This window comes from Carcharhinus amblyrhynchos, chromosome 19 (assembly GCF_965287045.1).
Source record: "Carcharhinus amblyrhynchos chromosome 19, sCarAmb.v2.hapA, whole genome shotgun sequence".
Classification (NCBI taxonomy): Eukaryota; Metazoa; Chordata; class Chondrichthyes; order Carcharhiniformes; family Carcharhinidae; genus Carcharhinus; species Carcharhinus amblyrhynchos.
In genome coordinates, this window is record NC_137342.1 from 139,429 (window position 1) to 164,373 (window position 24,945).

Here is a 24,945-nt window from a genome sequence, read left to right on the forward strand (position 1 = left end):
AGAGTTCTGGTCTCAAACGGAGCATATAAAGGCACACACAGTTTACAGAATACTGATTAGAATGTGAGTCTTTACAGCTAATCAATTCTTAAAGGTGCAGACAATGTGAGTGGAGATAGCATTAAGCATAAGTTAAAGAGATGTGTATTGTCTCCAGACAGGATAGTAAGTGAGATGTTGCAAGCCCAAGCAAGTCATGGGGGTTACAGTTGGACTTTAAGCTGGTGTTGTGAGATTTCTTTCTATTTTACCCCAGTCCAACACCGGCATCTCCACTTCAATTCCTGTGCCAGCTGAGATTATCCTCCTTGCCTGAGGTGTGGTGATCCTCAGATTAAGTCACCACCAGTCACCTCTCCTGCTCAAAGGGGAGAGAAGCCTATGGTCATCTGGGACTATGGTGACTTGGCCTCTGTGCTCTACAATTCTTTGACTCCATGACTTATACTCTCATCTTAACTGTCACCGTAATTTAACCTTTAACTTATTCCAGCTGGTTATCTTCCCCTCTAGATGATGGATTGGGTATTGGATCCTATTTCATGCTTTTTAAACCAATTTGTGTTTGTCCAAGGTGAACCAGTCTTATTTCTCCCAATAAACATTGTTCTGTTTGTGTCAGCAGTTTTCGAGAACAAGGATAAAATGGTGATAGTTATGGAGTGTGCAAGCAAAGGCGAATTATATGATTACATCAGTGAGAGGCGAAAGTTAAGTGAGAAAGAGACCAGAATGTTCTTCAGGCAGATCGTAGCGGGAATTCACTATTGTCACAAGGTAAGTGATTGTAACTGTGATTCACTACTGTCACAAAGTCAGTGAACATAGCTGTTTCACACTGCTGGTCTTTTTCATTAATTCGCAAGGTCTGTGTATTGCTGGCTGGGTCAGCATTTATTCTCCATCCCTGTGTGCTGTTGGGAAGATGGTGGTGAGCTGCCTTTATGAATTGCAATCCATATAGTGTAGGTACACCCAATTCACTTTGGTAGGAGCAACAGATGTGTCGAGTATAGGGCTAATGGGAGGACTTTGAATAGTGTGGATGAACAGAGGGATCTAGGTGTGTGTGTACATAGATCCCTGAAAGTTGGGAATCAAGTAGATAAGGTTGTTAAGAAGGCGTACGGTGTCTTGGCGTTTATTGGTAGGGGGATTGAATTTAGGAGTCGCAGTGTAATGTTGCAACTGTACACTACTCTAGTGCGGCCGCACTTGGAGTACTGTGTGCAGTTCTGGTCCCCGCATTACAAGAAGGATGTGGAGGCGTTGGAGAGGGTGCAGAGGAGGTTTACTAGGATGGTGCCTGGTATGGTGGGGAGGTCCTATGAGGAGAGACTGAGGGATTTAGGGTTGTTTTCGTTGGAAAGAAGGCGGCTAAGAGAGGATCTTATTGAAACATATAAGATGATTAGAGGTTTAGATAGGGTGGATAGTGATAGCCTTTTTCCTCGGATGGAGAAAGCTAGCACGAGGGGGCATGGCTTTAAATTAAGGGGGGGTAGCTACAGGACGGATGTCAGGGGTAGGTTCTTTACCCAGCGGGTGGTGAAGGATTGGAATGCCCTGCCTGCTGCAGTTGTAAATGCGTCTAGTTTGGGGGCGTTTAAGAGATCTCTGGATAGGTTTATGGACGAAAAGGGATTGGTATAGGCTAGTGGGTCATTGTTTTTGTAACTGGTCGGCGCAACATCGTGGGCCGAAGGGCCTGTTCTGCGCTGTAATGTTCTATGTTCTATGTTCTATTAACGTGCTGTTAGGGAAGATGTTCCAGGATTTTGACCCTGTGACACTGAAGGAACGGTGATGTATTTTCAAGTCAGGATGGTGAGTGGCTTGGAGGGGAACTTGCAGGTTGTGGTGTTCCCCATGTGTCTGCTGCCCCTGTCCACCTAGATGGTCATCGGTTTGGAAATTGTTGTTGAGGAAATTTTGATGAGATTTTGCAGTGTGTCATGTAGCTGGAACACACGGCTGATAGTTTGTCAGTGATAGAACATAAGCACATAAGAACATAAGAAATAGGAGCAGGAGTAGGCCATCTAGCCCTTCGAGCCTGCCCCGCCATTCAATAAGATCATGGCTGATCTGTCGTGGCTCAGTTCCACATTCCCGCCCTCTCCCCATAACCCTTAATCTCCTCGCTTATCAAAAACCCATCAACCCGCGTCTTAAAAATATTTAGCAAGGCAGCCTCCACCACTTCAACGGGCAGAGAATTCCAGAGATTCACCACCCTTTGAGTGAAGAAGTTCCTCCTCAACTCTGTTCTAAACCGACCCCCCTTTATCTTGAGGCTGTGCCCCCTAGTCCTACTGTCCTTTCTGAGCGGGAAGAGTCTCTCCACCTCTATCCTATCCATCCCATTCATCATCTTATACGTCTCAATGAGATCTCCCCTCATTCTTCTAAACTCTAACGAGTACAAGCCTAGTTTATTCAGCCTCTCCTCATAGCTCAACCCCCTCAACTCCGGTATCAGCCTAGTAAACCTCCTCTGCACTCCCTCCAAGGCCAAAATATCCTTGCGTAAGTGTGGCGACCAAAACTGCACACAGTACTCCAGCTGCGGCCTCACCAATGCCCTATACAGCTGCAGCAAGACCTCCCTACTTTCATATTCAATCCCCTTCGCTATGAAGGCCAGCATCCCATTCGCCTTCCTGACTACCTGCTGCACCTGCAGGCTGGGTTTTTGCGACTCATACACAAGGACCCCGAGGTCCCTCTGCACCGTTGCATGCTGCAGTTTTTCGCCACATAAGTAATAGTCCTTCCTACCATTATTCCTACCAAAGTGGACCACCTCACACTTGCCAACATTAAATTCCATTTGCCAGTTCCTGGCCCATTCACCCAGCCTATCTAGATCCTTCTGCAGACTTTCCACACCCTCCGCGCAATTTGCCGTTCCACCAATCTTGGTGTCATCAGCAAATATCGACACCATACACTCGGTTCCCTCCTCCAGATCATCTATATAAATGGTAAATAGCTGAGGCCCCAGCACCGACCCCTGGGGCACTCCACTAGTCACCAACCGCCAATCCGAATAGCACCCATTGACCCCCACTCTCTGCCTCCTATTTGACAGCCAATCCTCTATCCACGCTAACACCCTACCCCCAACTCCATGCCCCCTTACCTTCTGCAATAATAATAACAGAGGGAGTGAATGTTGCAGGTGGTGGATGGGGAGCTATTAGAATGGCTACTTTGTCCTGGATGACGGTTATGAGCTTCTTGAGTGTTGTTGGAGCTGCACTCATCCAGACAAGTGGAGAATATTCCATCACACTCCTAACTTATACCCTGTAGATGGTGGACAGGCTTTGGGGAGTCAGGATGTGAGTTACTCACATCCCTTCTTGGCTGTGCTGAACCATTTTTCTGCCTAGTCCCACTGACCTGCACCTGGACCATATCCCTCCACACCCCTCTCATCCATGTACCTGTCCAGATTTTCCTTAAATGTTAAAAGTGACCCCGCATTTATCACTTCATCTGGCAGCTCATTCCACACTCCCACCACTCTCTGTGTGAAGAAGCCTGTCCTAATATTCTCTTTAAACTTTTCACCCTTAACCCATGTCCTCTAGTTTTTTTTTCCCCTAGTCTCAGTGGAAAAAGCCTGCTTGCATTCACTCTATCTGTACCCATCATAATTTTATACACCTCTATCAAATCTCCCCTCATTCTTCTACGCTCCAGGGAATAAAGTCCTAACCTATTCAACCTTTCTCTGTAACGCAGTTTCTCAAGTCCCGGCAACATCCTTGTAAACCTTCTCTGCACTCTTTCAACCTTATTAATATCCTTCCTATAATTAGGTGACCAAAACTGTACACAACACTGTAAATTCGGCCTCACCAATGTCTTGTACAACCTCACCATAACATTCCAACTCTTAAACTCAATACTTTGATTTATAAAGGCCAATTTACCAAAATCACTCTTTACGACCCTATGTACCTGTGATGCCACTTTTAGGGAATTATGTATTTGTATTCCCAGATCCCTCTGTTCTACTGCACTCTTCAGTGTCCTACCATTTACCTTGTACGTTCTACCTTGGTTTGTCCTTCCAAAGTGCAATACCTCACACTTATCTGCATTAAATTCCATTTTTCAGCCCATTTTTCTAGTTGGTCCAAATTCCTTTGCAAACTTTGAAGACCTTCCTCACTGTCCACTTCACCTCCAATCTTTGTATCATCAGCAAATTTGCTGATCCAATTTACCACATTACCATCCAGATCATTAATATAGATGACAAACAACAATGGACCCAGCACTGATCCCTGTGGCACACCACTAGTCACAGACCTCCACTCAGAGAAGCAATCCTCCACAACCACTCGCTGGCTTCTTCCATTGAGCCAATATCTAATCCAATTTACTACCTCTCCATGTATACCTAGTGACTGAACCTTCTTAACTAACCTCCGATGCGGGACCTTGTCAAAGGCCTTGCTGAAATCCAGGTTGACAACATCCACCACCTTCCCTTCATCCACTTTCCTGGTGACCTCCTCGAAAAACTCTAATAGATTGGTTAAACATGACCTATCACGCACAAACCTATGTTGACTCTCCCTAATAAGTCCCTGTCTATCCAAATTTTTGTAGATCCTATCTCTTAGTACTCCTTCCAATAATTTTCCGACTACTGATGTCAAATTTACCGGCCTATAATTTCCTGGATTACTTTTTGAGCCTTTTTTCAACAACGGAACAATATGAGCTATCCTCCAATCATCCGGCAATCTTGTAGCCACAGTATTTATATGGCTGATCCAGTCCAGTTTCTTGTCATACTGTCAGGATAGTCAGGATGATCCGGATGTTCACAGTGGGGAATTCATCAATAGTAATGCCATTGTTTTGGGGCCACTGTTGTTTGTAATTTTTATTAATGATCTGGATGAGGGTATAGTTGGGTGGATTAGTAAATTTGCTGATGACACCAAAATTGGAGGTGTGGTAGATTGTGAGGAAGGGTGTCATAGTCTGCAGGGAGACTTAGATAGGTTGCAGAGCTGGGCCGAGAGGTGGCGGATGGAATTTAATGCGGAGAAGTGTGAGGTAATTCACTTTGGTAGGAGCAACAGATGTGTCGAGTATAGGGCTAACGGGAGGACTTTGAATAGTGTGGATGAACAGAGGGATCTAGGTGTGTGTGTACATAGATCCCTGAAAGTTGGGAATCAAGTAGATAAGGTTGTTAAGAAGGCGTACGGTGTCTTGGCGTTTATTGGTAGGGGGATTGAATTTAGGAGTCGCAGTGTAATGTTGCAACTGTACACTACTCTAGTGCGGCCGCACTTGGAGTACTGTGTGCAGTTCTGGTCCCCGCATTACAAGAAGGATGTGGAGGCGTTGGAGAGGGTGCAGAGGAGGTTTACTAGGATGGTGCCTGGTATGGTGGGGAGGTCCTATGAGGAGAGACTGAGGGATTTAGGGTTGTTTTCGTTGGAAAGAAGGCGGCTAAGAGGGGATCTTATTGAAGCATATAAGATGATTAGAGGTTTAGATAGGGTGGATAGTGATAGCCTTTTTCCTCGGATGGAGAAAGCTAGCACGAGGGGGCATGGTTTTAAATTAAGGGGGGGTAGCTACAGGACGGATGTCAGGGGTAGGTTCTTTACCCAGCGGGTGGTGAAGGATTGGAATGCCCTGCCTGCTGCAGTTGTAAATGCGTCTAGTTTGGGGGCGTTTAAGAGATCTCTGGATAGGTTTATGGACGAAAAGGGATTGGTATAGGCTAGTGGGTCATTGTTTTTGTAACTGGTCGGCGCAACATCGTGGGCCGAAGGGCCTGTTCTGCGCTGTAATGTTCTATGTTCTATGTTCTATTGAATGTCAAGGACTGATGGTTAGAATCTGTCTCGTTGGAGATGATCACTGCCTGGAAATTGTGTGGTGTGAATGTTACTTGCCGTTCGTATGCCCAAGACTGGATATTGTCTGGTCTTGTTGCATTTTAAGAAGTCTCATAACACCGGGTTAAAGTCCAACAGGTTTATTTGGCAGCACAAGCTTTTGGAGTCTCACTCCTTCATCAAGTGAGTGAGGAGTTATTCCATTTGGACATGGACTGTTTCAGTATCTGAGGAGTTGCAAACGGTGCTGAACGTTGTGCAATCACCAGTGAACATCCCTACTTCTGACCTTATGCTGGAAGGCATCCCAATCCCTGCAGTGCCCAACGGGCCCATGGACACCACATGCTCCCCCTCCTGTGGCCGGGTCAGACGATCCTCTTGGTTGACCGCTGCCTGGATCTGTTGATGGTGAATTTGGCCAGGCCCAGGAGCAGGAGGTCCTCCTCCTTCCCCACCTCCCTCCGCACTAGGTGTCTGTAGATCAGGAGCAAGGGGCTGAGGTGCAAAAACAATCAATGTAATTCTCCTGAAAAGAGCAGTCATTGTGTGGAGGTATAAGACAGATAATGACATTTTGTTTATCTCCTTCTGACTCCTTAATTTTAACTTAAAGTTTTTTTGTTTGTTTATTCTTTAATGGGATGAGACGAGCAAGATCAACATTTACTGTCCATCCCTAATTGTTCTGATCTGAGCAGTTTGCTCCTACATTTCAGGGGACAGTTAAGAATCATAGAAACATAGTAACAGACAAAATAGGAGCAGGAGGAGGCTATTCTGCCCTTCAATCCTGCTCCAACATTCATTATGGTCATGGCTGATCATCCTGCTCAATAGCCTGATTTCCCCCTCCCCCATATCTTTTAATCACTTTCAGCCAAGTGTTATATCTAACTGCTTCTTGAAAACATTCAATGTTTTGGCCTCATCTGCTTTCTGTGGAAGTGAATTCCATTGGTTTATCACTCTCTGGGTGAAGAAATTCCTCTCCATCTCAGCCCTAAGACTGTGACCCTGGTTCTGGACACCCTCCATCAGGAACATCCTTCTTGCAGCTACCCTGTCTAGTCCTGTTAGAATGTTATATGTTTCTATGAGATTGCCCCTCATTCCTTCAAATTCTAGTGAACATAATCCAAACTGATTCAATCTCTCTTCATATGTCAGTCTGGCCATCCCAGGAATCAGTCTGGTAAACCTTCTCTACACTCCCTCCATAGCAAGAACATCCTTCCTCAGATAAAGAGATCAAATCTGCACACAATATTCCAGGTGAGTGACCTCACCAAGGGCCTGTATAATTGCTGCAAGATATCCCTGCTTCTCTACTCAAATCCTCTTGCTATGAAGGCCAACATACTGGTGAGCCTTACATACATGGTAGGGAAACTATTGGACGGAATTCTTAGGGATAGGATTAACTCACATTTGGAAGAAGTGCTTATTAACGATAGGCAGCATGGCTTTGTGTGGGGGAGGGTGTGTCTCACAAACTTGATTGAGTTTTTTGAGGAAGTGACAAAGATGATTGATGAGGGCAGGGTGGTGGATACCATCTCCAAAGATTTCATCAAGGCTTTTGACAAGGTTCCTCATGGCAGGCTGATAGAGAAGGCAAAGTTACATGGGAACCGCGATGAGCTGGTAAGGTAGAGGATATGTACGTATTTATTTATTTATTCATTAAGTTTAAGGTTTTTCACAGGCATTTTTCCTTTCAAAAGTTTTTTTTTATCTGGGAAACCGGAAGTGGGCCGCAGGATAGTCTGGGAGTTTGAGTTTTTTAGTTTACTATGAAAGGTTACTCACCTGGGAAATCGACCTCATTGTTGCGAGCAGAGCAAGTTTTGAAAGAGAGAGATTCATGCTGAGGGTACGGCAGCTAGTGTTTGATTATTTATTTATTTATTTGTTCATTAAGTTAAACTTTTGGCGGGCTTTTCTCCTTTCAAAAGTTTTTTTACTGGGAAAACTGCGCAGGTGCCTGACGCCAACTAGTGGTGAAAGGGAGCTATAACCAGCTGTATACAGCGGGCAGTATTGAGAGCGGGCAGCGGCGTGAGAGGGAGCAGAGTGAAGGCTGAAGGGCTCAGTGGGCTTCAGTGAGAACAGGCAGAGGCGAGAGTAGGTTTTTTTTCCCTTTTTGGAAAGTTTTTATTTTTTTTTCCCCCCAGACTTAGAAAAAAATGCCAGACAAGATGTTGGAATGCTGGTCTTGCAGGATGTGGGAGATCAGGGAGACCTCCAGTTTCCCTGATGACAACACCTGCAAGAGATACATCCAGCTGCAGCTGCTAGCAAAGCATATTAGGGAACTGGAGAAGGAGCTTGATGACCTCCATTTAATTTGGGAGAATGAGAAGCATATAGATAGTAGCTTTAACACAAGAACATAAGAAATAGGAGCAGGAGTAGGCCATCTAGCCCTTCGAGCCTGCCCCGCCATTCAATAAGATCATGGCTGATCTGAAGTGGATCAGTTCCACTTTCCCGCTTTCTTCCCATAACCCTTAATTCCCTTGCCTACCAAAAACCTATCTACCCGTGACTTAAATATATTCAGTGAGGCAGCCGCCACCACTTCAATGGGCAGTGAAGAAGTTCCTCCTCAACTTCATTCTAAACTGCAACCCCCCCCCCCCCTTATTTTGAGGCTGCGCCCTCTAGTTCTGTTTTTCTTTCTAAGCGGGAAGAATCTCTCTACCTCTACCCTATCTAGCCCCTTCATTATCTTGTAAGTCTCTATAAGATGCCCCCTCAGCCTTCTAAACTCTAAAAAGTACAGACCCAGTCTATTCAATCTCTCTTCATAAGCTAACCCCCTCATCTCCAATATCAGCCTGGTGAACCTCCTCTGTACTCCCTCCAAGGCCAATATATCCTTCCGCAAGTGCGGCGACCAAAACTGCACACAGTACTCCAGCTGTGGCCTCACCAGTGCCCTGTACAATTGCAGCAAGACCTCCCTACTTTTATATTCTATCCCCCTCGTGATAAAGACCAACATCCCATTCGCCTTCTTGATCACCTGCTGCACCTGCAGACTGGGTTTTTGCGACTCGTGCACAAGGACCCCCAGGTCCCTCTGCACTGTAGCATGCTGCAGCTTTTCACCCTTTAAATAATAATCCTTCCTACTATTATTTCTACCAAAGTGGATAACCTCACATTTGCTAACGTTATATTCCATCTGCCAGGTCCTCACCCACTCGCTTAGCCTATCTAGATCCTTCTGTAGACTTTCCGCGCCGTCGACGCAATGTGGTGGTAATAATCTTTTGAGGTGTGTCTATTTCAATGCCAGGAGTATTGTTGGGAAGACAGATGAGCTGAGGGCGTGGATTGACACATGGAAATATGACAGTATAGCCATTAGTGAAACTTGGCTACAGGAGGGGCAGGACTGGCAGCTCAATGTTCCAGGGTTCAAATGTTTCAGGCGTGATAAAGGTTTACAAGGAAACGACAGGTGAATGGGACATGGGAATTAAGGGAGGTGAGGGATGAAATTGCTGGGCCTCTGACGCAAATCTTTGTCTCTTCTTTGGACACAGGTGAGGTCCCAGAGGATTGGCGCATTGCAAATGTAGTACCGTTGTTTAAGAAGGGTCAGAGGGATAACCCAGGGAATTATAGGCCGGTGAGCTTGACTTCAGTTATAGGCAAGCTAATGGAGAGGATCCTCAAGGATAGGATGTATGAACATCTGGAGCGCTGCAATCTGATCAGGGATACGCAGCATGGCTTTGTTACAGGGAGGTCATGCCTTACGAATCTAGTGGAATTTTTTGAAGAGGTGACAAAAACGGTTGACGAAGGACAAGCCGTTGATGTTGTCTATATGGATTTCAGTAAGGCGTTTGACAAGGTCCCTCATGGTAGGCTGATAGAAAAGGTGAAGGCTCATGGGATACAAGGCCAGGTATGTAGATGGGTGGAGAACTGGCTTGGGAGGAGGAGACAGCGAGTAGTAGTGGAAGGCTCCTTTTCCAATTGGAGGCCTGTCACCAGTGGTGTGCCGCAGGGCTCGGTACTTGGACCTCTTCTATTTGTGGTATATATTAATGACTTGGAAGAGGGGATAGGTGGTGTGATCAGCAAATTTGCTGATGACACCAAGATGGTTGGATTGGTGGGTACTGAGGAGCAGTGCCTGGCAATGCAACAGGACATAGACAGGCTGGTAGATTGGGCAGATAGATGGCAAATGGAATTTAATCCGGAGAAATGCGAGGTGATGCACCTTGGCCGGAATAATGTGGAGGGGAGTTATACGATAAAAGGTAGAACTATCCGGAGTATAGATACGCAGAGAGACCTGGGGGTGCAAGTGCATAAGTCCCTGAAGGTGTCGGTACAGGTGCAGAATGTGATGAGGAAAGCGTATGGTATGTTAGCCTTCATAGGAAGAGGTATAGAATATAAGAGTAGGAGTCTGATGTTGCAGTTGTATAGAACGTTGGTTAGGCCTCACTTGGAGTACTGCGTCCAGTTCTGGTCGCCGTACTACCGGAAGGATGTAGAGATCCTGGAGAGAGTGCAGAGGAGATTTACCAGGATGTTGCCTGGTATGGAAGGGCTGTCTTACGAGGAAAGATTGGATGAACTTGGGCTGTTTTCCCTTGAGAGACGTCGGCTGAGGGGGGATCTAATAGAGGTTTATAAGATTATGAAGGGGATAGATAGAGTAAATGGTGGTAAGCTTTTTCCGCTACAAGAAATGGATAGAACGAGGGGTCACGGGCTTAGGGTGAGGGGGGCTAGGTATAAGACAAATATTAGAGGGCAGTTTTTCACGCAAAGGGTAGTTGGGGTGTGGAATGCACTGCCGAGTAAGGTGGTGGAAGCAGGCACGCTAGGGTTGTTTAAGAGTCACTTAGACAGCCATATGAGCGGGCTACATATAGGGGGATATAGTAGGCCTTACTGAACATTGTAGGCTTGGGAATATGTTTTGCCTCAGGAATGTTAGTCTTTGCCTGTTTAATAATGAATTTTTTTGTCTCCACAGGCATTTAAGTCCAGCAAGGGGCATGCAGGTGGCAGGTTGTAGTGGGCTGCTCTTGGATGTTGCTTCGGGAGTTGCCTATTGCTTCATGTCGTTAGTGTGCTTAAACTGGACCATCTCGAGGGCAACATGACAGCTCAGAGACTATCTCTGTTGCTGTGCGGACACATGGATTTGGGCCTGTGTCTGTGGGAGTTTGCACGTTCTCCCCGTGGTTGCGTGGGTTTCCTCCGGGTGCTCCGGTTTCCTCCCACATCCCCCAAAGATGTGCTTTTAGGCTGATTGATTGGGTACTAAAATTGTCCCTAAATTGGACCTCCCTGATCCTCGCACGTTAGGCGTAGACTAAAATCATGAATAGGTCACTGAGATAGTAGGACGGCGCCGTGGGCTCGTTGGGCCGAAGGGCCTGTTTCCCGTGCTGTGTTGTTCTTTGTTCTTTGTTCTTTGTTCTTGGGAATTGCTTGCATGGATATGGTGGGCCAAATGATCTTCTCTGTTCTAACAATTCTATGAACTGTTTGAGAGGTGAAAGTGACAGAGGGATGTTGAGGATTACTCCCTGTGCCACGTGCAGTGAGGCTAGGAATAGGAAGATAGCGCAGTTCAAGAGATGGGAGGGTTTCAGATATCTGAACCATTGGGGTCTCTTCAGGGGAAGGTGGTTGCATCTAAACTGGAAAGACATAAATATTCTAGCTGGGAGGGTTGCTAATGTCACACAGGAGGATTTAAACTAGTTTGGCAGGGGAAGCAAAGCAAAGGAATTAACTGAAGAGGAACCAGATAGTAGGGCCAGTAAAACTCTGAGAAAGAGCAGGCAGGGTGTGGTTGCTAATCAAAGAGAGTCTGGTGGACTGAAGTGCATTTGTTTCAATGCGAGAAGTGTAACAGGTAAGGCAGATGGACTTGGAGCTTGGATTAGTGCTTGGAACAATAGAACATACATAGAACATAGAACATTACAGCGCAGAACAGGCCCTTCGGCCCATGATGTTGCGCCGACCAATTAAAAAGCAATGACCCTCTAACCTAAACCAATCCCTTTCCATCCATAAACCTATCCACGGATCTCTGAAACGCCCCCAAACTAGGCGCATTTACAACTGCAGCAGGCAGGGCATTCCAATCCCTCACCACCCTCTGGGTAAAGAACCTACCTCTGACATCCGTCCTATAACTACCACCCCTTAATTTAAAGCTATGCCCCCTCGTGCTAGCTTTCTCCATCCGAGGAAAAAGGCTATCACTGTCCACCCTATCTAAACCTCTAATCATCTTATATGTTTCAATAAGGTTCCCTCTTAGCCACCTTCTTTCTAACGAAAACAACCTCAAATCCCTCAGTCTCTCATAGAACATAGAACACAGAACATTACAGCGCATAACAGGCCCTTCGGCCCACAATGTTGCGCCGACCAGTTAAAAAAAAACAACAGTGACCCACTAACCTAAACCAATCCCTTTTCGTCCATAAACCTGTCCACAGACCTCTTAAACGCCCCCAAACTAGGCGCATTTACAACTGCAGCAGGCAGGGCATTCCAATCCCTCACCACCCTCTGGGTAAAGAACCTACCCCTGACATCTGTCCTATAACTACCCCCCCTTAGTTTAAAGCCATGCCCCCTCGTGCTAGATTTTTCCATCAGAGGAAAAAGGCTATCACTATCCACCCTATCTAAACCTCTAATCATCTTATATGTTTCAATAAGATCCCCTCTAAGCCGCCTTCTTTCCAGCGAAAACAACCCCAAATCCCTCAGCCTCTCTTCATAGGATCTCCCCTCCATACCAGGCAACATCCTGGTAAACCTCCTCTGCACCCTCTCCAAAGCCTCCACATCCTTCCTGTAATGTGGGGACCAGAACTGCACACAATACTCCAAGTGTGGCCGCACCAGAGTTGTGTACAGTTGCAACATAACGCTACGACTCCTAAATTCAATCCCCCTACCAATAAACGCCAAGACACTGTATGCCTTCTTAACAACCTTATCTACTTGATTCCCAACTTTCAGGGATCTATGTACACATACACCTAGATCCCTCTGCTCCTCCACACTATTCAAAGTCTTCCCGTTAGCCCTATACTCAACACATCTGTTATTCCTGCCAAAGTGAATTACCTCACACTTTTCCGCATTAAACTCCATCCGCCACCTCTCGGCCCAGCTCTGCAACCTGTCCAAGTCTCTCTGTAAACGATGACACCCCTCCTCACTATCTACCACACCTCCAACTTTGGTGTCATCAGCAAATTTACTAATCCACCCAACTATACCCTCATCCAGGTCATTTATAAAAATTACAAACAGCAGTGGCCCCAAAACAGATCCCTGAGGCACACCACTTGTAACCGAACTCCATGACGAATACTTACCATCAACCACCACCCTCTGTCTCCTATCTGCTAGCCAATTCCTGATCCAATTAACTAAATCACCCTCAATCCCATACATCTGCATTTTCTGCAGAAGCCTTCCATGGTGAACCTTATCAAACGCCTTACTAAAGTCCATATATACCACGTCAACTGCCTTACCCCCATCCACCTCTTTGGTCACTTTCTCAAAAAACTCAATAAGGTTAGTAAGGCACGACCTACCCTCCACAAAACCATGCTGACTATCTCCAATCAATTCATTACTCTCTAAATAACTATAAATCCTATCCCTAGTGGAATTCACTTTGGTAGGAGCAACAGATGTGTCGAGTATAGGGCTAACGGGAGGACTTTGAATAGTGTGGATGAACAGAGGGATCTAGGTGTGTGTGTACACAGATCCCTGAAAGTTGGGAATCAAGTAGATAAGGTTGTTAAGAAGGCGTACGGTGTCTTGGCGTTTATTGGTAAGGGGATTGAATTTAGGAGTCGCAGTGTAATGTTGCAACTGTACACTACTCTAGTGCGGCCGCACTTGGAGTACTGTGTGCAGTTCTGGTCCCCGCATTACAAGAAGGATGTGGAGGCGTTGGAGAGGGTGCAGAGGAGGTTTACTAGGATGGTGCCTGGTATGGTGGGGAGGTCCTATGAGGAGAGACTGAGGGATTTAGGGTTGTTTTCGTTGGAAAGAAGGCGGCTAAGAGGGGATCTTATTGAAACATATAAGATGATTAGAGGTTTAGATAGGGTGGATAGTGATAGCCTTTTTCCTCGGATGGAGAAAGCTAGCACAAGGGGGCATGGCTTTAAATTAAGGGGGGGTAGCTACAGGACGGATGTCAGGGGTAGGTTCTTTACCCAGCGGGTGGTGAGGGATTGGAATGCCGCATTAAATTCCATCCGCCACCTCTCGGCCCAGCTCTGCAACCTATCTAAGTCTCCCTGCAGACTATGACACCCTTCCTCACAATCTACCACACCTCCAATTTTGGTGTCATCAGCAAATTTACTAATCCACCCAACTATACCCTCATCCAGATCATTAATAAAAATTACAAACAACAGTGGCCCCAAAACAGATGTTCTATGTTCTATGTTCTAATAATTTTTTCTAAAACCTTGCCCACAACAGAAGTAATGTAATGACATTACATTGTTATATGGTTAAGGGAAGGACAGGATTGGCAACTTAACATTCCAGGATACAGCTGTTTCAGGTGACATAGAGGGGGATGTAAAAGGGGTGGTGGGGAGGTGCACTACTGGTTAAGGAGAATATCACAGCTGTACTGCGGGAGGACACCTCGGAGGGCTCATACAGAGAGGCAATATGGGTAGAGCTCAGGAATAGGAAGTCACAATATAGTCACAATGTTGGGGGTTTACTATAGGCCACCCAACAGCCAGTGGGAGATAGAGGAACAGATATGTCAGCAGAATTTGGCAGGGTTTAAAAATAGCAGCGTTGTTGTGGTGGGAGATTTTAACTTCCTCTATATTGACTGGGACTCACTTAGTGCTAGGGGCGTGGATGGGGCAGGGTTTGTAAGGAGCATCCAGGAGAGCTTCTTGAAACAGAATGTAGATAGTCCAACTAAGGAAGGGACCATACTGGGACTGGTACTGGGGGAATAAGCCCAGTACCAGTAGGGGAGCAGTTTGGGAACAGTGACCACAATTCAGTGAGCTTTAAGGTACTGATGGATAAAGATAAGTGTAGTCTTCAAGTTAAGATGCTAAACTGGGGGAAGGTTAATTACAACAATATTAGGCAGGAACTGAAGAATGTAGATTGGGGGCAGATGTTTGAGGGAAAATCAACATCTGGAATGTGGAAGGCTTTCAAGTGTAAGTTGATAGGGATTCAGGACCGGCACATTCCTGTAAGGATGAAGGATAAGTATGGCAAGCTTTGGGAACCTTGGATAGTGAGAGATATTGTGAGCCTAGTCAAAGAGAAAAATGAAGCATTTGTCAAAGCTAGGAGGCTGGGATCACACAAAGCAAGTGTGGAATACAAGGAAAGTGGAAAGAAAATTAAGCCAGGAATAAGGAGGGCTAAAAGGGTCATGACTGGCAGGATTAAGGAAATTCCAAGGCTTTTTATACATATATAAAGAGCAAGAGGGTAGCCAGGGAGAGGGTTGGCCCAATCGAGGACAAGAGAGGGAATCTATGCGTGGAGCCAGAGGAAATGGGTGAGGTACTAAATGAGCACTTTGCATCATAAGAGAAGGACTTGGTGGATGGTGAACCTGGAAAAGGGTGTGTAGATAGTTTGAGTTATGTCGAGATCAAGAAGGAAGAGGTATTGGGGTTCTTAAGAAATATTAAGGTCGACAAGACCCCAGGGCCTGCTGGGATATACCTCAAAATACTGAGAGAGGCAAGGGAGGAAATTGCTGGGGCCTTGAATGAAATCTTTGTATCCTCACTGGCTACAGGGGAGGTCCCAGAGGATTGGAAAATAGCCAGTATTGTTCCTTTGTTTAAGAAGGGTAGCAAGAATAATCCGGGTAATTACAGGCCGGTGAGCTGTAATTACCTGGTAATTAGGGTCAGTGGTAGGGAAATTATTGGAGAGTATTCTTTGAGAAAGGATTTACTCCCACTTGGAAAGGCAATATGGTTTTGTGAAGGGGAGGTCACGTCTCACGAACTTGTTCGAGTTTTTTGAGGAAGTGATGAAGATGGTTGATGAGGGTAGGGCAGTGGATGTTGTCTACATGGAGAGGGATGTAGAGAGGGATCCGATATAGAGACGGATCGGAGAATATCAAGTTGTTGGAATTTGTAATTGCAAGACAGTATTGTCAATATATATTTAATTTCTAATCCATCAAGTTGTTTGGGATTGGCATCAGCACATAGGAAGATCTTGCTGGAGATGAGCAATCAGGAAGGATGTTGGAAAAAGAAGACATGACTGAAAGAATTGAGTCCTGCTGAAGGGAAAAAGCATTTGTCAACCTCGGGCAAACAATATCCATCTCTGCCAACTGTGACAATGACACTGCTATCAAATCGGCCTCCACACCCACAACAGACAATGTTCAATCCAAAAGTGACTTCACCCTGGGTTCAATCCATCATTTCCCAAGGCAGACACAACCGTCATTATCTCCTGTGCCACATACAGGGGGAATCCGAAGGAAGTGTGGCCATCAGGGATTGGCGAGTCTAATCAGGGTGTGCATATATAATACAGTCTTCATTTGGAATTCTGTCCTTATTCCAAACTGCTACTTTGAGTTTATCTCATCATTCATAGTTAACTAATAGTTTGGGACCTGGAGCAGTGGAGCTGATTACAGTGTCGGTACAGACTGAGAATCCAGCTGATGCAGGATGTTTGCATTTTGGCACCACCAGAAATGTGACAATCTTCCATTGGCAGTTTGCATTCTAAATTTTGATATATTGGGAAAGCTATCACAAAGTAAAGCTTTGCTGGCAGGAAGTATAAGCAGATATAGGATTTGAAATATATAAGTTGTTATTGATTTTGCTTCATTATTGAAGATGGTCATTTCTTGAGTGCACAGAGTCACTGTGAAGCGCTTGCATAGCTTTCCACAGTGTGGGCAATGATGAAATATCTGATTTTGCTGAGACTGTCTGGTTTTGAGCTTGCTTTTTGTCCGTTGCTGTCTGTATTCTTTACTATGTGAAGGAAACAGTGCCATTATTTGAGATCATTGTCCAGATATTTGTGCATCTCTCCCTCGCAGTCCAGTAAACATGTCACACTTACTTGTAGTGCTTGATCAATTAGATCATGATTGATCTGAAATGATAATGCTCAACTACACTTTCCAGCCTTATCCCCATAACCCTTGATTCCCTTACTGATTAAAAAGTAACACTGAACACTACTATATATTAACACTATACTGACCTAACTGAATATATACATAAAATTAAAACACTGAGGCTGAGGGGTGACTGAGTTGTACAAAATATGAGGGGCCTAGATAGACAAGGAGGAATTGTTTCCCCTAACAGACAGGTCAATTACTACAGAGACAGATTTAAGATCATCAGTAAAAGGATTAGTGGCGATATTAGAAGAATTTTACAATCAGAGGGTAGAGTATTTGGAATTCACTGCCTAAGTTGGTGGTTGAAGCAGAAACGCTCAACTCTTTTAAAAAGTACCTGGATCTACAACTGAAATGCTTTATCCTATTAGGCTATCAACTGGGTGCTGGAAGTTGGGGTAAGAATGGGTGGCTACGTTTTTTCAGCCAATGCAGACATGATGGGCTGAATGGTCTCTTCCTATGCTGTAACTTTTCTATGCTTCTACATATATGTTTATATATACATATATGTGCAATATATGTATATATAAACATGAACATATAAAACAATATATATTTGATGTTATATGTATCTCACTACACTGCAGTCTCACTAAATATTGATACATGTCTGCATGACTGATATATGTGTAAAACACTTGATTTATGTGTACACCATGAATATACGTATATTACTGATTCATGTGTGCATCACTGATATATGCATATCATTGGACACAAATATATAGTAACACCACACTGCAACCTCACTGAACACTGATATATATATATAAAATACTGATGTATGCAATATTTAAAGTACAGTTATTTATTAGTCACAAATAAGCTTACATTCACAGTGCAATGAAGTTACTGTGAAAATCCCCTAGTCGCCATACTCTGGCACCTGTTTGGGAGAATTTAGCACAGCCGATGCACCCTAACTTTGGACCGTGGAAAGAAACTGGAGCACCCAGAGGAAACCCATGGAGAATGTGCAAACTCTACACAGACAGTGACCCAAGCCGGGAATCGAATGCAGGTTCCTGGTGCTGTGAGGCAGCAGTGCTAACCACTGCCATTGTGCCACCTGATATCTGTACTGATACATGTGTGTAATGCTGAATCATGTGAGTAACACTAACACATGCATGTAACACTGATATTCCCTATTATTTAGTGCAATAAGAGGGTAAAGGATTAATTAAATCATGTCTGTTATTGTATATAGTCTTGTCTGCTTTAGGCTCTTTAGATTGAATATAATTGTCTTAATTCAGTGCAATTAACTAGGAGTGTACCAGTGTTTCATTCATTCAACTCTGATATCAACCTGCACTAAACCATCTGTCAGAAATCCCAGAAAACATATCCCTCTGTACTTGGAGCTGATATTCAGTCTGAGTGTTCCTGGAAGTGTGGCAACACTGGGAACTTCATTGTTTTTACAGTAATTAAGGTCTTCTGTATAGTTTATTTTCCACACAAGTAACCTACATGAATTTTTAACGGATTAAAAGTTTTAGTATTAATATCAAGTTGCCAAAATTTATATGTCACTACATCCTCCATTTTCAGTCTCCAATCACAGATAAACAGAGTTAGGCATCCCTCACTCAGCTCCCTCTAAACAGAGTGCATCAAGTTCGATCCCTTTCTGATCGATTTAGGACAATAGTACCCTTTGTAACTGATCTTGCTTCACAATGCTGTTGGAACAGTCCAATCAAACTGAGTAACACAAATTGTCAAAGTTTTATAAAATCAGACAGTTTAAAGGAATCCATTCAGCCCATTTTAGAGCTCTCCGATTAATCCCAGCTTCAAAAATCATAGAACCCTGCAGTGCAGAAAGAGGCCCTTCGGCCCATCGAGTCTGCACCGACCACAATCCCGCCCAGGTCCTACCCTCATATCCCTACCTATTTTACCCACTAATCCCTCTTACCTACGCAACTCAGAACACTAAGGGGCAATTTAGCATAGCCAATCAACCTAACCCGCACATCTTCGGACTGTGGGAGGAAACCGGAGCACCCGGAGGAAACCCACGCAGACACGAGGAGAATGTGCAAACTCAACACAGACAGTGACCCGAGCAGGAATCAAACCCAGGATGCTGGAGCTGTGAAGCAGCAGTGCTAACCACTGTGCTACCGTGCCACCCAATTACTAAGCTCTCCAATTAATCCCATTCCTCTTTACTCTTCCCTCTTAAATCTCTACTTTGTTTTCTTTTCAAGTAGTCATCCAATTTCTTTCTGAAAGTTCCCGCTTTCATCCCTCTTTCAGGAATATGTTCTGGATCAACTTAATTTACTGCTTTTGCCTTATTTAAAAAATGAACCCTGCCTCTGAAGAGCTCCACAGATCATACACAATACACAGGAATACTGAGTGAGGAGGGGGTAATGAGGGGCTGAGGGGAGGATGGGGCAGTAAGCGGCTGAGTGAGGAGGAGGCAGTGAGGGGCTGAGTGAGGAGAGGATAATGAGGGGCTGATTGGAGGGAACAGGAGATGGTAGATAAGGATTAATGACCTGTTTTTCTGCCTTTGTGTTACAGAATGGAGTGGTTCACAGAGATCTGAAATTAGAAAATATCTTGCTGGATGACAATTATAACATCAAGGTACGATCAACTCTACTGGCACTGTCAATGTACAGTCATTCTGAATGCAACTTATACAGTTAGTGTGCTGAAAGTTTATATTAACAGAATTGTTGGGCATCATACCAGAAGGTGTTGATTTCTGTTCCCTTTCTAACCTCCAGATTTCTTTCATGATATAGAATGAAGGAAATGTATATATTTGCATCAAGATGCATCATTAATTCTGGGTCATAACTCTGGGAATGGATATAATGCTGGGCTGTAAGGAAGGGGCAGTAACACTCCGCTCCATGGTCCAAGAGTGCTGCTCACAGCGATCCTGTGCAATGAGCTTTCACAACTGTGGAATCAGTTGCTCTCACTCAAATTCTAGCTGTCAAATAATAGCACATTGATACGGAGCCTCAGTGAGATACATCGGTACGGAGTCTCGGTCAGATACATCGGTACGGAGTCTCGGTCAGATACATCGGTACGGAGTCTCGGTCAGATACATCGGTACGGAGTCTCGGTCAGATACATTGATACGGAGCCTCAGTGAGACACATCGGTACGGAGTCTCGGTCAGATACATCGGTACGGAGTCTCGGTCAGATACATTGATACGGAGCCTCAGTGAGACACATCGGTACGGAGTCTCGGTCAGATACGTCGGTACGGAGTCTCGGTCAGATACATCGGTACGGAGTCTCGGTCAGATACATCGGTACGGAGTCTCGGTCAGATACGTCGGTACGGAGTCTCGGTCAGATACATCGGTACGGAGTCTCGGTCAGATACATCGGTACGGAGCCTCGGTCAGATACATCGGTACGGAGCCTCGGTCAGATACATCGGTACGGAGTCTCGGTCAGATACATCGGTACGGAGTCTCGGTCAGATACATCGGTACGGAGTCTCGGTCAGATACATCGGTACGGAGTCTCGGTCCGGAACGTCGGTACGGAGTCTCGGTCAGGTACATCGGTACGGAGTCTCGGTCAGGTACATCGGTACGGAGTCTCGGTCAGATACATCGGTACGGAGTCTCGGTCAGGTACATCGGTACGGAGTCTCGGTCAGATACATCGGTACGGAGTCTCGGTCAGATACACCGGTACGGAGTCTCGGTCAGATACGTCGGTACGGAGTCTCGGTCAGATACATCGGTACGGAGTCTCGGTCAGATACATCGGTACGGAGTCTCGGTGAGATACATCGGTACGGAGTCTCGGTCAGATACGTCGGTACGGAGTCTCGGTCAGATACATCGGTACGGAGTCTCGGTCAGATACATCGGTACGGAGTCTCGGTGAGATACGTCGGTACGGAGTCTCGGTGAGATACGTCGGTACGGAGTCTCGGTCAGATACGTCGGTACCGAGTCTCGGTGAGATACATCGGTACGGAGTCTCGGTCAGATACATCGGTACGGAGTCTCGGTCAGATACATCGGTACGGAGCCTCGGTCAGATACGTCGGTACGGAGTCTCGGTCAGATACATCGGTACGGAGTCTCGGTCAGATACACCGGTACGGAGTCTCGGTCCGGAACGTCGGTACGGAGTCTCGGTCAGATACGTCGGTACGGAGTCTCGGTCAGATACATCGGTACGGAGTCTCGGTCAGATACGTCGGTACGGAGTCTCGGTCAGATACGTCGGTACGGAGTCTCGGTCAGATACATCGGTACGGAGTCTCGGTCAGATACATCGGTACGGAGTCTCGGTCAGATACATCGGTACGGAGTCTCGGTGAGATATATCGGTACGGAGTCTCGGTCAGATACATCGGTACGGAGTCTCGGTCAGATACATCGGTACGGAGTCTCGGTCAGATACATCGGTACGGAGTCTCGGTCAGATACATCGGTACGGAGTCTCGGTCAGATACATCGGTACGGAGTCTCGGTGAGATACGTCGGTACGGAGTCTCGGTGAGATACGTCGGTACGGAGTCTCGGTCAGATACGTCGGTACCGAGTCTCGGTGAGATACATCGGTACGGAGTCTCGGTCAGATACATCGGTACGGAGTCTCGGTCAGATACATCGGTACGGAGCCTCGGTCAGATACGTCGGTACGGAGTCTCGGTCAGATACATCGGTACGGAGTCTCGGTCAGATACACCGGTACGGAGTCTCGGTCCGGAACGTCGGTACGGAGTCTCGGTCAGATACATCGGTACGGAGTCTCGGTCAGATACATCGGTACGGAGTCTCGGTCAGATACGTCGGTACAGAGTCTCGGTCAGATACGTCGGTACGGAGTCTCGGTCAGATACGTCGGTACGGAGTCTCGGTCAGATACATCGGTACGGAGTCTCGGTCAGATACATCGGTACGGAGTCTCGGTGAGATACGTCGGTACGGAGTCTCGGTGAGATACGTCGGTACGGAGTCTCGGTCAGATACATCGGTACCGAGTCTCGGTGAGATACATCGGTACGGAGTCTCGGTCAGATACATCGGTACGGAGTCTCGGTCAGATACATCGGTACGGAGCCTCGGTCAGATACGTCGGTACGGAGTCTCGGTCAGATACATCGGTACGGAGTCTCGGTCAGATACACCGGTACGGAGTCTCGGTCCGGAACGTCGGTACGGAGTCTCGGTCAGATACGTCGGTACGGAGTCTCGGTCAGATACATCGGTACGGAGTCTCGGTCAGATACGTCGGTACGGAGTCTCGGTCAGATACGTCGGTACGGAGTCTCGGTCAGATACATCGGTACGGAGTCTCGGTCAGATACATCGGTACGGAGTCTCGGTCAGATACATCGGTACGGAGTCTCGGTGAGATATATCGGTACGGAGTCTCGGTCAGATACATCGGTACGGAGTCTCGGTCAGATACATCGGTACGGAGTCTCGGTCAGATACATCGGTACGGACTCTCGGTCAGATACATCGGTACGGAGTCTCGGTCAGATACATCGGTACGGAGTCTCGGTCAGATACGTCGGTACGGAGTCTCGGTGAGATACGTCGGTACGGAGTCTTGGTGAGATACGTCGGTACGGAGTCTCGGTGAGATACGTCGGTACGGAGTCTCGGTCAGATACGTCGGTACCGAGTCTCGGTCAGATACGTCGGTACCGAGTCTCGGTCAGATACGTCGGTACGGAGTCTCGGTCAGATACGTCGGTACGGAGTCTCGGTCAGATACGTCGGTACGGAGTCTCGGTGAGATACATCGGTACGGAGCCTCGGTCAGATACATCGGTACGGAGCCTCGGTCAGATACATCGGTACGGAGTCTCGGTCAGATACATCGGTACGGAGTCTCGGTCAGATACATCGGTACGGAGCCTCGGTCAGATACGTCGGTACGGAGTCTCGGTCAGATACATCGGTACGGAGTCTCGGTCAGATACACCGGTACGGAGTCTCGGTCCGGAACGTCGGTACGGAGTCTCGGTCAGATACATCGGTACGGAGTCTCGGTCAGATACATCGGTACGGAGTCTCGGTCAGATACGTCGGTACAGAGTCTCGGTCAGATACGTCGGTACGGAGTCTCGGTCAGATACATCGGTACGGAGTCTCGGTCAGATACGTCGGTACGGAGTCTCGGTCAGATACATCGGTACGGAGTCTCGGTGAGATATATCGGTACGGAGTCTCGGTCAGATACATCGGTACGGAGTCTCGGTCAGATACATCGGTACGGAGTCTCGGTCAGATACATCGGTACGGACTCTCGGTCAGATACATCGGTACGGAGTCTCGGTCAGATACATCGGTACGGAGTCTCGGTCAGATACATTGGTACGGAGTCTCGGTCAGATACACCGGTACGGAGTCTCGGTCCGGAACGTCGGTACGGAGTCTCGGTCAGATACGTCGGTACGGAGTCTCGGTCAGATACATCGGTACCGAGTCTCGGTGAGATACATCGGTACGGAGTCCCGTCAGATACGTCGGTACGGAGTCTCGGTCAGATACGTCGGTACGGAGTCTCGGTCAGATACGTCGGTACGGAGCCTCGGTCAGATACGTCGGTACGGAGCCTCGGTCAGATACATCGGTACGGAGTCTCGGTCAGATACATCGGTACGGAGTCTCGGTCAGATACGTCGGTACGGAGTCTCGGTCAGATACGTCGGTACGGAGCCTCGGTCAGATACATCGGTACGGAGCCTCGGTCAGATACATCGGTACGGAGTCTCGGTCAGATACGTCGGTACGGAGTCTCGGTCAGATACGTCGGTACGGAGTCTCGGTCAGATACGTCGGTACGGAGTCTCGGTCAGATACGTCGGTACGGAGTCTCGGTCAGATACGTCGGTACGGAGTCTCGGTCAGATACGTCGGTACGGAGTCTCGGTCAGATACGTCGGTACGGAGTCTCGGTCAGATACGTCGGTACGGAGTCTCGGTCAGATACGTCGGTACGGAGTCTCGGTCAGATACGTCGGTACGGAGTCTCGGTCAGATACGTCGGTACGGAGTCTCGGTCAGATACGTCGGTACGGAGTCTCGGTCAGATACGTCGGTACGGAGTCTCGGTCAGATACGTCGGTACGGAGTCTCGGTCAGATACGTCGGTACGGAGTCTCGGTCAGATACGTCGGTACGGAGTCTCGGTCAGATACGTCGGTACGGAGTCTCGGTCATATACGTCGGTACGGAGTCTCGGTCAGATACGTCGGTACGGAGTCTCGGTCAGATACGTCGGTACGGAGTCTCGGTCAGATACGTCGGTACGGAGCCTCGGTCAGATACGTCGGTACGGAGCCTCGGTCAGATACGTCGGTACGGAGTCTCGGTCAGATACGTCGGTACGGAGCCTCGGTCAGATACGTCGGTACGGAGCCTCGGTCAGATACATCGGTACGGGGCCTCGGTCAGATACATCGGTACGGAGCCTCGGTCAGATACATCGGTACGGAGTCTCGGTCAGATACATCGGTACGGAGCCTCGGTCAGATACATCGGTACGGAGTCTCGGTCAGATACACCGGTACGGAGCCTCGGTCAGATACATCGGTACGGAGTCTCGGTCAGATACATCGGTACGGAGTCTCGGTCAGATACATCGGTACGGAGTCTCGGTCAGATACATCGGTACGGAGTCTCGGTCAGATACATCGGTACGGAGTCTCGGTCAGATACATCGGTACCGAGCCTCGGTCAGATACATCGGTACGGAGTCTCGGTCAGATACATCGGTACGGAGTCTCGGTCAGATACATCGGTACGGAGTCTCGGTCAGATACATCGGTACGGAGTCTCGGTCAGATACATCGGTACGGAGCATCGGTCAGATA

General features: G+C 46.9%; 1 protein-coding gene across 1 annotated transcript in view; it reads left to right on the forward strand.

Annotated features, from left to right (window-relative positions):
• The window catches only part of LOC145355542 (NUAK family SNF1-like kinase 1), an 86,652-nt gene that overhangs the window by 41,263 nt on the left and 20,444 nt on the right, over positions 1-24,945 (forward strand). The window contains exons 3-4 of the mRNA XM_080207790.1: positions 626-777; positions 19,648-19,713. Coding sequence (XP_080063916.1) covers positions 626-777; positions 19,648-19,713 — 218 coding nt within the window. The remainder of the gene's footprint in view (positions 1-625; positions 778-19,647; positions 19,714-24,945) is intronic.